This window comes from Stegodyphus dumicola, chromosome 11, assembly GCF_044657685.1.
Source record: "Stegodyphus dumicola isolate Sdum_Otavi_A_Nest chromosome 11, ASM4465768v1".
Taxonomy (NCBI): Eukaryota; Metazoa; Arthropoda; class Arachnida; order Araneae; family Eresidae; genus Stegodyphus; species Stegodyphus dumicola.
Genome location: NC_140778.1, coordinates 84,858,792 through 84,875,091, shown reverse-complemented (window position 1 = coordinate 84,875,091; position 16,300 = coordinate 84,858,792). Strand labels below are relative to the sequence as shown.

The following is a 16,300-nucleotide window of genomic DNA, read 5'->3' as shown; positions in this document are numbered from 1 at the left end:
GAGACAGTTACAAGTGAAAAAGAATTTTTTTTTTTTTTTTTTTTTTTTTTACACACATGTTCATGCTTATAAAGTGTGCATTCTTGCAAATTAAAAATCAAGTTTCTTTCAACACGGCATAAAGAACATTGAACAGTTTCTGGCTCTAATGTAGAATTGGGTGCCCTTGGATTAGCAAAAAATTTTTTTCTATTTTGGTGATGAAACCCCATTTTTGTTTACCATGATAGTTTTAACTTCCTGATTTTTTGTAAATGAAAATAGATCGATGTGTACATGGAGAAAGCTAAGGCAGTGCGCATTGCCTAGTTTGTGCAATTCTCCAATATTCTTTTAAGTGAAAATAGAGCGATATGTGATGAACACCAGGGTTGTGCAATTCTTCAACTTCTTTTGGTTTTGTGTAGCGGCCATCTTAAAATTGTGCCTTCCTGGCACCGATCTTAGCATCAAAAAGGAATCGCCAAAAATAACAAGGGGCACCCAATTGTTAAATTCTACCCAGTTTTTGAATAAATATGTACTATATTTGAGTTTCTTACCTGCATAGAAATACCACAATACTGATTCATATTTTCAAATCTCTTCTTAGTTTCTTTACACACATGGAACTGCTCTACTTGGTATGTTCAGGATTTGAAAGAATTTTATCTTACAAGACCTCATTTCCCTTTATCAGTATAATGTTATAACCAAATACTGGTTTTAGAATGTTATACACTCGAGACATTTGATATTGCAGATCGATAGTCATACTGAGAATATTTCCTGATAATAGATTTAATTAGATAAAAAGTATGTAAAAAATGAAACTGTGTAATTTGACTACAGGTCTTTAGTATTTTAACACAATAAAGAAATCACCTAATATATTATTTCATTACAGGTACAAGAAAAGCATCTCTATCATTAATTCAATAGCTTTGATTGTTAAACTCTGAAATGTTTTTAGCACAAAGAAGATACAAGTCACAATACACATATGGGATGAAGCATTTAGCCCGGCTCCAGAATTGCATCTCAGAAGTATGACAAAGTGGTAAAAGCACATGATCACCACAGTACATTTTGGTAGGTAACAGATGTAACACTGAATATAAGTGATACGAAAATCTGTGACAAGTGAGATCCAGGGTTACAAATTCAAATTTCAGAAAAGGTGGAAGGAACACAAAACGCATCATGGCAGATCCTGAACAAAACAACAAGCAGCTTTAGACTCTTTAAGATAGGATAGATAACCAAATGTAGCTTCATGTCAACATTAGTTAAAAATGCAATTGAGATAAAACTTGCTTTAAAAAAAATTAGATTATGATTTATTTGTATCAAATGACAATTCAAAAACCTGACCATAGCATCAGCAATACGTTTTATAGCACCCAGTATCCCGGTATAATACCTTTAAATCTAAAATTCTGCCACTAAATGGCTCTCTTATTACCAAGAATTTTTCCATCAATTAATACTGACAACTGTTGTGATTCAAACTGACTTGACAGCAAAAAAAATGAGATTTCTTTGCTGTGTACACAAATCTTTACTACACTGATAAATAAAATGTTGATACTAATTTAACATCTCCTCAAAAGAAAGAAGGCTTCTTTTCTGCTTAGATCAACAAATAATTTTTTGAATTATTCTGCATTCCAAATGAATTCTTACATATATGACAGATTTCTCTCTTCTGTCAATTTGCATATCTTAATAATGAATTAAAAATAATAATGAATTAAAAATGAATTTATCCATACTTTATGCACAAGTCTTCTCTTCTGTGTGAATAAGTGTAATGTTTAAACTACTCTTCTGATTAAATGACTTCTTACATACTTCCTTCACACACATGAGGTATTTCTCCTGTGTGAATAAGCATATGCTTGTTTAAATCACCTTTCCATTTAAATGACTTTTTACATACTTTACACACATGAGGTTTCACTCCTGTGTGAATATGTGCATGAGTATTTAAATGATTCTTCAGACTGAATGACTTCTTACAAACTTGACACACATGAGGTGTCTCTCCTGTGTGAATAAGCATATGCTTGATTAAATTACTCTTCACACTAAATGACTTTTTACATACTTCACACACATGAGGTTTCTCTCCTGTGTGAGTAAGCATATGGGTCCTTAAAGTAGACTTATGGCTAAATGACTTCATACATAATTCACACATATGAGGTTTCTCTCCTGTGTGAATAAGCATATGCTTGTTTAAAGTACTTTCCAATTTAAATGACTTCTTACATACTTCACACACATGAGGTTTCTCTCCTGTGGAAGTAAGCCTATGAGTGCTTAAAGTACACTTCTGACTAAATGACTTCATACATAATTCACACATATGAGGTTTCTCTCCTGTGTGAATAAGCATATGCTTGTTTAAAGTACTTTTCAATTTAAATGACTTCTTACATACTTCACACACATGAGGTTTCTCTCCTGTGTGAGTAAGCATATACTTGTTTAAAGTACTTTTCAATTTAAATGACTTCTTACATACTTCACACATATGAGGTTTCTCTCCTGTGTGAATAAGCATATGCTGGTTTAAATCTTTTTTCCTTTTAAATGACTTCTTACATACTTCACACACATGAGGTTTCTCACCTGTGTGAGTAAGCATATGGGTGCTTAAATTAGACTTCTGACTAAATGACTTCATACATACTTCACACACATGAGGTTTCTCTCCTGTGTGAGTAAGCATATGCTTGTTTAAAGTACTTTTCAATTTAAATGACTTCTTACATACTTCACACATATGAGGTTTCTCTCCTGTGTGAATAAGCATATGCTTGTTTAAATTACCCTTCTGGCGAAATGTCTTCGTACATATTCACATATATAAGGTTTCTCTCCTGTGTGAGTAAGCACATACATGTTTAAACTGAACTTTTGACTTAATGATTTCTTAAATACTTCACATACATGAGGTTCTTCTCCTGTGTGAATAAGCACATGATTGTCTGAATTAGTCTTTTAACTAAGTGTCTACATACCTCACATATAAGAGCTTTCTCTCCAATGTGAATTAGCATATGCATCTAAAGAGCTTTTTTGACTAAACGAGATCGTACAAATTTCATACATACGAGGTTTTTGTTCAGTATGGATATGCATGTGCTGTTTTAAATATTACCTCTTGAACATTATTTGTTGCCTTGTTACAAACCATGAACCTAGAACAACCTCCTCCTAAAATATACAATTTCTGCACTATATTGATAACTGTAACTGACATTCTTTATATAATATAACTTGCTACGTATCTCGTGATGAATTTCATCCTCTGAAGGAATGTAAAACTGGCAGCTAACCAGAAATTTTGGTAAAAGAGTTTTAAGTTGGTTTATTCTAGCATTTCTTGTCTCATGTAAATACGCGTTTTTCTTCGTAAAAGGATCAACACAAATTATTTATGTCAGGTTGAAATTTTTGTATAGTTGCTACCTAATAGCTTGAAGAAGTTACATGTCACGTTAGAAATTTAGTAACAACTCTTAAATCTTTCACGGAAAAAAGTAATCGGCTTTCAAGCTTTGAATACTAAACAGTATGAATCACACTTCAGCACGAAGTTAACTTAATTGAAGAGTCACATCATAGTTTTAAAACAGACACTATTATTAAAAAAACTATAACTGCGGTTATTATTTAAATAATAAAATCAGTTTCAACGAAAACAAACCTTATTATCACGAAAGACAACAATTACTGCGCATTAACTTCCTACAACTTGAATATCTATTATTATTGCCATGCACTAATTACGAAACTATACTAGCAAATTTTAAGTGAGGCTTGCTCATGAGCCAGGAAATTTAAAATACAAAATAATAAACATAAATAAACATTATTAACATCTTCCAACTTTTGAAAGTGGCGATTTTGCGTTTTGTTTATAAACGTTTGTTACATTATTATTATATATTATAAATGTTTGATTAGAAACGTTGTGTTTGATGATAAATTTAAAAAATTTTGGTTTTGATAATAAATTATAATTGGTGTTGTGTCTTGCGGTGTGGGTTCAGTGAAGTGCATGACGCAACCAAACAGACTAGTTCACAGCACGAACATTTATTTCTAACTAACTCATAAGACAGCAGCGATACGCTATTTTTTGCAGTTACATTACATTCTCCTCTACTCTCGTTTACAAAGGTTCTCATGTAAAAGAGTACTGATACTCTCGAAATCAGATGATACATCCCTCCCCACTTATTTAGAGATTTAGGGCCCTATTCACGACAAGAAGCGTAAATAACGATCTTCTCTTAACGGACGACACCTAAATTTCACGGGTCCAGTAACCGTAAGGACTGTTGATTGGTTAAATTGGCATTCGTGACAACGACCGTCGGAGGGATCCTTACGGTAAGTAACCTTCGTTCGAGAGTTGCGGAAGTTCTCTAAAATAAGCCAATCATATTACAGCTACTAGAGATACAGGTTGACTCATCAGCCATGTTCAAGCGTGGGCCTCGTATTGTAGCCACGCTTTGTATTTCAGGTTTTGGGTGCCATTTTTGGCTCTTTAGCCGTGTTCGCTAAAACATATATTTAACATTCTAGGGTATCCAAACTTCCGATTTTTTGCATTCATATAAAGATTTATGGCTTTTGACCCCCTTCTTTTCTCTGCACTCTGAGAAAATTTGGCAATTTTAGAAAAATACAAGAAAGAATATATTAGTTAAAAATACTTTCTTTATTGAATTTTCAATTTTTACTTTTAAATACATGCATAATGTTAAATATTACTTTTAAATACATGCATAATGTCAAAATCTATTTTTTGACAATAAATTTCTCCCAGCTGTATGCTTAAATTTTTATGAGGTTGCAACTTTCATAGTTATTTAACTTTTTTCCTTTTAGAAATCAAGGTAATTTCATGTGTCATTTAAAAATTAGAAGTCTCTCAGTGCTCTATTTGTATGATAATTCTTAATTTCTCAGCTATCGCATTTCAGTACTGATGGAGTTAAGGATATTACTTTTATTTACATTACATGTTAAAATATTTAGAGGCCATTAAAGCTGAGGGTACAAATTGGTATGAAAACAACTTCAGTAATTTTTAAGTTTCTAAAGCTTTCCTGAATAAATAGATAATTTTCTAAAATTGTCAATAACGTTTTACATGATAAATACATAAGTGCATGCTGGCGCTTTAATATATCTAACAAGTTCACAGTTTAAACTTCTGAAAAATATTAATAACCTGTCTGCATATAAAGCATATTTTTTATTTTAAATATGCTATTTGAAGTTTGCTCATATGGAATCTAACATCTATTATTGTAGCAAACTGGTTAAAAATGTTATTTTGCATGTGTTTCCAGAAAAAGGCAGCTAAAAGCTTTATGATTTTAAATACTGGTTCAAGACATGCACTTTTAAATTATAATGCTTAGATTGAAGTGCAGAATGCTGTAAAAATACTTCAGTTCTCTGATGGCAAAAAAATAAATTTTTGTATAGATTTAGTAGAGTTAAAATTCCACATCAAAAACATTTTTTCCTCTTTATTTAGGTAAAACGAAATTAAAAAATAATACATACATAAATAAATAAAAATAATACTTTTACATACGGAATTTGCAGATATTATTTACTAATCAATTATTTGTTATTGATAGCTACATTTTATAATACATTGAAAAATACTGATAAATTTATAAGAATTTACATGCATTCAATGATGAAAAAACATACATATGCTGTTAATATTACACTTATCTGAATATTTAATGATAATTCCATAACCTATATAAAATTCAATCTATACCACTGCAAGGACAATGCTTAAATCACAGTTCTTCTTATTAATTAATTTCCATATGTAAAAACATAAAAATATCATTTAGCTACAGATCTATAGATTAAGGCCTCTTGTAACAAGCAGATGCAAAACACATATAATGAAAATAATGCAAAAATAGAAATAAATTGCTCTACATTAGGTGTGGTGTATTTAATTATGGCAAAGCACACTAGGGCTATCTGCCTAAGAGGAGGGATGCCTTTCGTGGAGGACTTTCTAAGGGAAACTGGCTCGTATACACGTTACACATGGGGAAAACCACGAAAACACCCATGCAGCCAGCCCGTTCGCGGGATTCGAACCTCGGACCGAACTACCAGTGTTCAGCGACTTTACCGCTCGGCCGCTGGTGGGCCGCTCTACATTAGGAAAAAGAGTGAAAAGTCTTTTTCCTGATGTAGTGCAATTTATTCCATTATATTAAAATCTTATTAAAATACAGCAGTAATTTGATATTTTTTTCTATTATAAATCAACAGCTTTATATAGAATGATCTTACTTTACTGGATTCTTATTTAAATGAATGTATATGGAAATATCAAAATAAATGAAAAAAAAAGAAAAAAAGGTCTGAATAAATCTTAGCCAACACTGCTAAGATAATATTCTTATTTTCAATAAAATGTTTCAAGGTATATCATTTTAGTTTAGTTCTTTTTCTATTAAAGCAGCTAACCTAAAACATATATCTCATTAATTTGTTAAAAATATAGCTTAAGAAAGTTTTATGTGCATACTGAGAAGGCAGAAAAAAATAGCCTTGATTTAAAACCAATTTAAAGCAACAAGTAAATAAAATACACTGGTTCTATTAGCATGTCAACAAAAACAAAACAAACAAAAAAAAAAGTTATGTACTCTAAAAACAAATCCCAAGTATCACATTATGATACATTACACTCTTACAAAATAAGAAATATCAGATTAGGAATATACTCTTTTATGTATTTGATAACAAAGAAGAGTAAAACATCTTCAACATCACGTTATAAAAATTCCTGCAAGTCATTAGAATAATAAGGTAAAAACCATTTGATCATTCTTTCATTGTAGCACTAAGTTTTCCAATCAAAATTATGAATACGCCAAAACAGATTCACTATCGGTGCCTCAAAATTAAAGTCACACAAAAGTAAATTTGATTTAGCTGAACATAAAATCTTCCACGACAAATTTAAGAACAAATTGATTTTTTTTTTAAAATGTACTTGCAAATTTAACAAAAGCATGCATGAAATTTAACTTTAAAATCTAATGCACTAGTATTTAATAACAGTTACATGTATTAAATGAATTTAATCACACGTTTAAGAATGCCAACAAGTAAAAATTAAAAACGTTAATTATAAATTAAATTTGATATTTTAAATATTCCACTGAATTAAAGAGTATATTCAATTTGTATTTCTCTATTTATAAATATGTCTTTTTGGCTAACATATATTAGTAAGCACATGAAATATATTTTTAGCGGCCCGTTTAACTTCAATCGGAACGCCTTTTTAAAAGATAATGTTTTCTGTAAAAAATGTACTAGAAGCTGAAGAACAAACTTCGGTGAATTTTCTAGACGATAGCACACTGGAATAGGACTAAAAAATTTAGTTTTAAGAATTGATTTACTTGATAATGTATATAAGCCAAAATATGCATGCGAATCCCCTGTTATGCTAGCTTAGTGGTAAAGCTGACAGTAGTAATGTTTACTTTTGGGGGTCGTGAGTTCGAATCCCATACGCATTTTTCACCCTGTCTGCAACTCTTTCTCAGCTTTTTGTTCCAATTTTATATATATTCGTGTTTTATAATTTATTTCTATTATTATATGCATTAAATATATTGTTTTATTTATGCTCTTATTTATTTAAATTCCCCCCCACCCAAAATTTTGCAAATTATATAATACGAATTTAAAGCCTACTCTGTACATACATATTTGAATTTAATAAACATTCTCTATCTGTAAAAAGCAAATTTAAAGTTAATTAAATTTAAATGAAATTTAATGCAAACAAATAAATGATTACGTATTGCTGCGAACTAATTTACATTATCATTTAAATTCTGAGAACATATGTAGATCAAGTGCAAGTATCAAAATTTTTAATCATTTATTTGTTTGCATTAAATTTCATTTAAATTTAATTAACTTTAAATTTGCTTTTTATAAATAGAGAATGTTTTTTAAATTCAAATTTCATTTCTTGCAGCAATGGCGCAAGAGAATTATTTAAATTAAATTTAACTTTAGTATTCATTCTTTTGAAAACCTGTACATATATATATATATTCGTTTCACTTTTATGAGTGTACATACATGTGCTCAGACTTTGGGATGTTTACGGCTCTAAACTTGTATTACCAATTAACATGAGACAGTATTAATGCCCTAAACATTTTTTAACAAAAAATTACTATAATAATTGCTTTTAAATTCAGTCCTCTACAGCAGAAGCACAGGAATTAATTAATTAAATATTTCCCTTTTCTTTACCTAATGTGTGTATATATAAAGAGAAGTTTATTTTTATAACTTCTTCTGTAAAAAGAGATATGAATTAAAAATTTTTAAATTAAAAATAATATTTTATGGATTATGCATAAAATATAACTGCCCATAGTGCATTTTAAAACGAACGAGATTTCTAATAAATTATCCAGCTATGACTCTGAAGTCAGCGGTATACAAGCATAGCAAATTTTGTCTAAATATTGTGAGCCTTTCTTTACAGTTGCTCTGTATTTTTAAAGTACCAACTATTTTTTAATTCCTTTAACTTTTTTTATTTTATTTATTTATTTGTTTATTTTTTCACTATCAGTACATTTTAGTTTTAATAATATATATATTATTTCATTAATATTTAAGGCTTCTAGAAACGCAAATTTTTTTTTAAAATTTACTTCAGCTTCTATGGAATTAGTGATGTTCATAATATGCATTATAACCTTACTTATCTAAAAATTGCTAGCTTACTTTACTTTCGCAGTTCATAAGCAGAAATAAAAATTTCCAATAACATGGGAATTTAGTAAACAAAACTTTCTGTATTTTACGTCAGGATCCATATCAAATCCAAAACAAACAATACTCGCTTAAGCGGGAAAAATTCAGATGTTCAGTGTCCTAACTCGCGAACTGCTTGTTTGGCGCCAAAATATTACAGTGACACCTAGCGGGGGAAAATGAAAATATTCTACGGATACGCGGCAGTGGAAGCGCATGTACGGATGCCGTATGCGTGTCTTCAATTGACGCAACGCGTTCGTACGCAGTAGTGGAAAAGAGGCCTGAAGGGATTGCGCGTATGGCGTGGCCAGCATATTCGCCCGACCTTAATGCCATTGAAAATCTTTGGAATGCTCTCGGCCGCGCTGTAATCGTCCTGTTTCCCCCCTCCAGCTACTCTTATTGAACTGGAAACTACTCTACAAGAAGAATGGCGATTGCTTAATCCTGCGGTGGTTGAGCACCTAATTGAAAGCATGGTCACAAGGTGTAAACTTTGTATACAGATGAAGGGGGATCACATACCCTATAAATGTCATTTTTTAAATTTTATGCTGTTTATTTTCACTTTATACATAATTCGTCTAAGTCTCCATTATGTCATTATCTGATAACTTACGAGAATTTAATATTGTTTTCATTTCTGTATAGAGTTATTGATTTTGTTTTATGCATAAATATATATGCTACTTTCCTGGCGAATTTTGTGTCAATCAAAGCAGTATTTGTTGATTTTTTTGCATTTTACATCTTCGTGCTTAACTTTTGGAAGTGAGTGTATTTTATAATTAAATAACAAAAATGCTAACTCAAATAGATTTAAAATTTTAATTAGTCACGCCTTCTTCATTGTTTTTTCATCTTGGAGAGTTGACATTATTAGACAGTTAGACATGAAATATTGTCAGTTGACTGTTGTCCTTCAAAATTATTTAAGATGCTTGATTTATCTTTAGGTTTATGAAAAAACTTAACATACAGACTAGCTTCAAAAACTACTAAAAAAGACATTTAATTGGGAATTCTTTAAAGATTTCTCATGAAACATAATCAGAGGATTATTTTATACCACGAAAAGTTTTATTTTATACCACGAATATCAAATAAAATGCTGTAAATCCCTTCGCGGCTGCCAAATCCTTACAATGCATGCTTGTGAAAGTGATTATTAATTTTGAGAACATAAATATCGCTACGGAAGACTTATATCATCTAATATCGTGCGTGGCTTTTCAGAAAGGCTTCGTGAAAGTTATCAACAACTTGTTACACTCTCATTGCAAATTTTCTTCTGATTTTTGCTGTAGACTTGCATCTGCACCCATATTAAAATCTAATGGGTGCGTTAAAATAATGAAATAATAAACTCTAAGTCGGCATGCACATTTCTTTTTCATTTGTTAAAAATTGTATACTTTCTATTATATTTCGAATAATCTGTTTTATTTCAAAAAGAAACTTAATAACAACATCGCCGCTGTTAAAATTTAAATTCTTCTCGAGATGGGCTTTGTCTTGAGGCAACAGTTTGCCATTGTACTCCTTCTGCGGACAGTTTGACGTATTAAAATTTTTAATCTTTAGTAATGTGCTAGCCTTTGAAGTTTGAACTAATCATTAAATTTTCAACGTAAATAACAGTATGAGTTTTATTACCCTCATCCTGGGAAAGTATCTTCTTTTAGTTCTTTGTTGCAAGGATTCTTTAAATTAGAATTGATCATGTCAAAATACATCATATTAAAAGTTTGGATTAGGTGTTCCCTAATTGTCATGGTAATTGTGACAGGTTTGATTTGGTATGGTTTGTTTGATCAAGTCAAAGCACACAAGGGCTATATGCCTAAGGGCTGGAATGCTTTCGCGGAAGAAATTGTAAGGGAAACTGACTCCTATCCACTGTACGTTTGCGGCAACGAAAATACCTATGTAGCCAGGACGAAACACACACACACACACACACACACAAAAAAAAAAAAAAAAAAAAAAAAAAAAAAAAAAAAAGCAATGGAAACACCTATGCAGCCAGGCCGTTCACCTGGAATCGAGCCCAAACAGTGCTCAGCAGCTTTGCCGCTGGGACACCGGTGGGCCACATGCTGAGAGAAAACAGTAAACCGTTAAAGGCAAATTAAAGGCAAATGGTAGAACCTCATGTATGATGACTTTTTTTTTTTTTTTTTGTATTAACATTATTTTACTGTAAATCCCCACACAGTGGTTGCTTTTATGAGGAAAGTCAGAGACACCTAACTTGCAGTTTTGTACCATTTATTTCAGTTTTGGGATTTCGCCGCAGTATTTTCATAATAGATATTTTTAATTTTAGTGTAATTTAGTTGGTTTGACAAACTGAAATTTAAAGCGAATAATTGAGAATATATACCTGCTTACTGGTACTCACTTAATCATCCAGTGGCAAAGGAAAAAATTTTTGTAACACCGCATTTTCAACTTCCCCCGCGGGTATATCTTTTGCAGGTTCCAGAGTAAGCTGACAAATGAAAATTGCTTTCTCTTTCAAAGTTCCAATAGACTAGTACATTTTATCGAGAAACTGACCGAAAAACTTTCCTACAGTTAGTTTTCTTCTGAAGAAGGATCTGTCTCTAACAGCCATAAAAAAAAAAAAAAAAAAAAAAAAAAAAGCATATGTTACTTCATATTCTACGCCAAATCAAATTCCTTTTTGGGCGGATTATAAATTTTTCTTTGACATATTTCTTCTCCATTTGATCAACAATTCCTATTGTCCCAATTAAAGAGTAAAATAAACTCGTTTTTCTTGAGAATAACCGAATATTAGTTTATTTCATTCAGCTTTTTTCATTCAACCATTTTCTGCTGTCAAACCTTTAGCAAATCAAGTTAATCCATATTTCGACAAGAAAGAAGGGGAAAAAGAAAGAAGTGAATGCCTGTTTTCAATAAACTTTGTGGAAACAATAAAAGGTCCAGTGTAGCTTTGTGTCGAAGAATAATTTTTCATAAATTTCGTGAATCTGCATTGAATAAATCGCCTTTGATTAGGATCGTTATAGTGAAAATTGAACAATATTGACGAAATGCCAAACTAAATTTTATCCAGAAAAGAAAAAAAGTTCTTAGCATTATTTTACCAAATAAGATCCCCTTCATTATATATATATATATATCTTCTCAATTATCACATATTTTTCAAACCTTTTCGGAGAATCAAGCTGTATTTTACATACGTATACATTTACATGAATTTAAATTGTTTATGCAACCATTGTTCCTATTTATAGGTTAGAGCCTCAGAACGACATACAAAGGCAAGACTTCAGGCACAATGTTGAAGGAATATTTTCATAACAAAGTGGTTATAGTATCAAATTGCAAAATCAATATTGATTTTTTTTTCATTTCGTTTTTATGTAAACTATAGCAAACTTTACTCAGATTTGATATTCCGCTTTAATTAAAAAAGAGTGCAACAAGAAGTAGGAAGCATTTTAAAAATCAAATTCTGTATGAGATAAGTTTGTACCCCTCTTCAAAGGGTCTGCGAGCACTAAATTTTAAATCTTCTGTAAATTGGTTTCCTCGAAGATTCAACCATAAACTCTCAGTCTAAACAACATCAAGAATTTTATTATCCTCATTGTGGAGAAGTATCATTTGGAACATTATTGTACTGAATCATTAAAACCTTCTTATAAATAGTCATATTAAAATAAACCACTTTAACGAAAACGTTTGGCCTTGGGAATGTGCTAATTGTCTTGGTGAAGCACATTTTAAAGGAAAAGAACAGAACTTTAAATAGAAACGACTAAAGCCGAAAAAATTATGCGTGTTTTTGATATTGATAATAGTCACTCTCTATAAATCCAGTTGCGATACTCGCCTTTATGATGCAAGATGTGAAAATCCTTACTTGGAGATAGGCCCACCAGCGGCCGAGCGGTAAAGTCGCTGAACACTGGTAGTTCGGTCCGAGGTTCGAATCCCGCGAACGGGCTGGCTGCATGGGCGTTTTCGTGGTTTTCCCCATGTGTAACGTGTATACGAGCCAGTTTCCCTTAGAAAGTCCTCCACGAAAGGCATCCCTCCCCTTAGGCAGATAGCCCTCGTGTGCTTTGCCATAATTAAATACACACAAATACACACACACCTTACTTGGAGTTTTTTACCATGGAATATACATGCAAATCTTAATATTGCTACGAATTTTGGCTACATGTAAGAATGTTTAGTGAAATTAGATGTAATTTGCAGTACCACTTGTGTAATTTGAAATGAAAGGGCTGAAGAGTGTAAAGCATCGCCAGAAATACAGGTTAATTGCAGCATGTCCATTTAACACTGAGGTAAATAGTTGGGTCTTCAAACTGGAGATATAACACAAAGCTGGAGATAATTTTGGAAACTAATATTTGGCGAAATTTGACTAGAGATCGCCAAAAGGCGCCGAATTTGATAGCAATTTGGCGACATTGTAGTCCTATACCTATGTAACTGTAACTGGTCGGTTCCGTATGTGAACAGCAGTTGTATATGGTTTTTACGTTATACGTAACAGCAACTGTGTATGCCTTTTGGCAATATTGAGAAATCGAAAGTGCTTCAAATTTATTGGCGGCCGAGAAAAAGCATGTAAGACTGAATTTAGGACAAGTTTAGTTCAGTAGTAGAGCCCCAGAATAACACTGCGATATCGCACAATCGCAATTTAGTTTAGTTCATACTTGAGTTGAGAATTTAGCGTAAATCCCTGAAATTTACGTATATTATACGTAAAAGTTGCGAATGAACAGTAGTCTCTCGCGTAAATATACCTAAATTTTACGTAAAAGTTACGTATAGTATAACGTAAAAATATACGTAAATATTTAGTACTTGCCACTGGACACTTTTTATGATATTTTTACGTTCAACTTGAACGTTTTTTATACGAAAGGCCATTCGTAAATTGCACGTATTTTTCTCGTGCAATTTACGAATGCATGCTGCCTGGGACTAAGTCGATATTTTAACTTTTTCCGTTTATTAAGGTACTGTTAAATAGTTTAAATTTGTTTTCATTTTTCATACTAAGCCGCATCATGAAAGAAAGAGATTGCTTACCAGTCGACAATGCATGTTTTTAATTATTTTTTCTTTAATGATCTTTTTTAAAACTTTTGTATGGGAACTTATATTATTTCATTAAAATTTTTTGAAATAGATTTGATAAGATCGAATGAAGTGTCAAGAATTTAAGAAAATGCTAAACACTTCTCTGACTCCGATAAAATTAACACTTAATTTTCATTTCTCATATCGAAATTCACAAATAGGAAACCAGGCATTGTTCTTTTTCATTTCATGGTGTTCTAATTTTTCCACTTCAACTGAACTTTATCAGAAACTAGATGATGATGCAATAAATCGATGTCATCGAAACGACACTACTATATTAGTAGTGTTCCTTTATAGGAAATTATCAATATTATAGGTTTTTATAAACAAGATTTTATGCCGCTGTTTACATCAACATCCACACGTTTGATATTTTAATATAAATATTTAATTTTCCTTTGCAGTTAATAACAAAACTTTTGCCTTAGTATATGGCTCTACAATTGCATTGCTTTTATTTCTGAGAATGCATATTTTTATAGTTATTATTTCCAGGCTCACCCCAAACCCAATACGGTAATTTAAGTAAAGTGTCCGTGAATATCTGTAGGTTGATGTCGAAGAATATAAAGGCGTAGATGGCAACACAGGGAATTTCTGAAGACAGCGTAGACGCATTGTATTTTAATATTAAATAAACAAATCTTGTACTCTATATATAGAAAGTATTGCCCGCTTATTGCATACCAGTTTTCTCGTCCGCCTATACGGTATAAGAGTTTGTCTCTTTCTTGCTCATGACACATTTAGTTTCTAAGTTTAGTTGTTTTACTTTTTTGAATGAAACTGCATTGCTTCTTAGATGTAAAGCGGTGGTTTTGTAATGTCTTGGTGTGGAGAAAATGTTTTTCCGTGATTACTAATTTTATGTAACATATATCCGAACTTGTTGGAAAGGTGAGTGCCGACATTTCTCCTTTTAGTGTTACATGTGTGAACTTATAAGAAACTTCCGAAATTCTTATCTAAGGAAATTTTTCTCAAAAATATGGGTAAACCAGACCGGCTTCATGAAGTAAAAATTTCAGCAATTTGAACGTTTTATTGCGAAACGTTCTTTCCCGGAGGACATTGCACCAAGCTCCAGTTTTTTATTGTTCCATTTACGGGGATTAAGAAGGCTAATGAGCACGTAACCCAGTGAACCAGCTGTTGTGTCGATGGCGAAAAGGAAGAAGGCAGACAATAAATTGCTATAAAAGTTGCTTAATTTTGAACTCTCCACTCCCACTCCGTGCTTGTTCTTCCTTGCTTATTGACGCTGAAAAATTAAACTGTGTAGATTAGAGATGATGGGATGAACATAAATCTGAATAAAATTACATGAAAGAGGGAAGCCGAATAAACAGTGAAAGATTCCTTGGGAGATGTGTTGCAAACGGCCTACTTCCGTTTACTAGCGTATTTTTGACATCTTCGCTGACATTGAATTTACAGATGAAACTCCTACTAAATTTCTTTAAGAATGCTTTACTATTCCCAAATTCAGGATCCCGGTGCAGTTATTTATTGCATAATTCAGCAAACCTGAATTTTTTATGCAAAATTCCAAGTGGCAGAGCGAGCAGGAATTGTGCAGAAAATTGATGTAGTTTTATTCCGGGATAAAATTTTCTTACAAAGTGAAATAGCTAGTACTATTACACTTTCCAGTTTCCTCCTCTCGTATTGCAGTTTTAAAGCATTATTTTTATTCCTTCCCATTTCAACTAAAACTGTCAGTGAAATTCAGTCACTAAACATTGTGGTCGAGCGGAAACAAATAAGAAAAGCTACCTTCAATATCGATGCAGTGGTGAATAGGAAAAATTTGACAGAAGCAAAGATTTAGAAATAAAATATTTAGGAATGAGATTACTATGAACGAGTGCTACTTCAACGAGTGTTTCGTAAAGTTAATTTAAAATAAAAACTCGGATGCAAATTTAAAGGTTCAAATCCCGCGAACGGGCTGGATGCATGGGCGTTTTCGTGGTTTTCCCCATCTGTAACGTGCATACGAGCCAGTTTCCCTTAGAAAGTCCTCCACGAAGGCATCCCTCCCTTTAGGCAGATAGCTCTCGTGTGCTTTGCCATAATTGGATAATCCAATCCAATCCAATCTGAGAGCAAATTTGAGAGCAAAATGTTGGAAACGGCTGCTTCGGACAGACAATTACGGATGATCTGCTCGGAGGATTCGACAGAAGGAGAGAGGCTTGTGACTCGATTAGTTTTCATTATTATCATTTTTTTCTTTTCTGCGAACAGAACGGGGAAATCCCTTTTTATGTCTATGTATAAATTAGAGTAATGTAACATTTCC

The 16,300-nt window shown here is 32.0% G+C and overlaps 1 protein-coding gene across 1 annotated transcript; it reads right to left on the bottom strand.

The window, feature by feature from the left end:
* Positions 1–1,256: 1,256 nt before the first annotated feature.
* LOC146994175 (uncharacterized) lies at positions 1,257–3,736 on the bottom strand. The gene has a single exon (XM_085826948.1). It carries the CDS (start codon positions 2,798–2,800, stop codon positions 1,826–1,828), a length of 975 nt encoding a protein of 324 aa, XP_085683074.1. The 5' UTR covers positions 2,801–3,736; the 3' UTR covers positions 1,257–1,825.
* Positions 3,737–16,300: the final 12,564 nt, after the last annotated feature.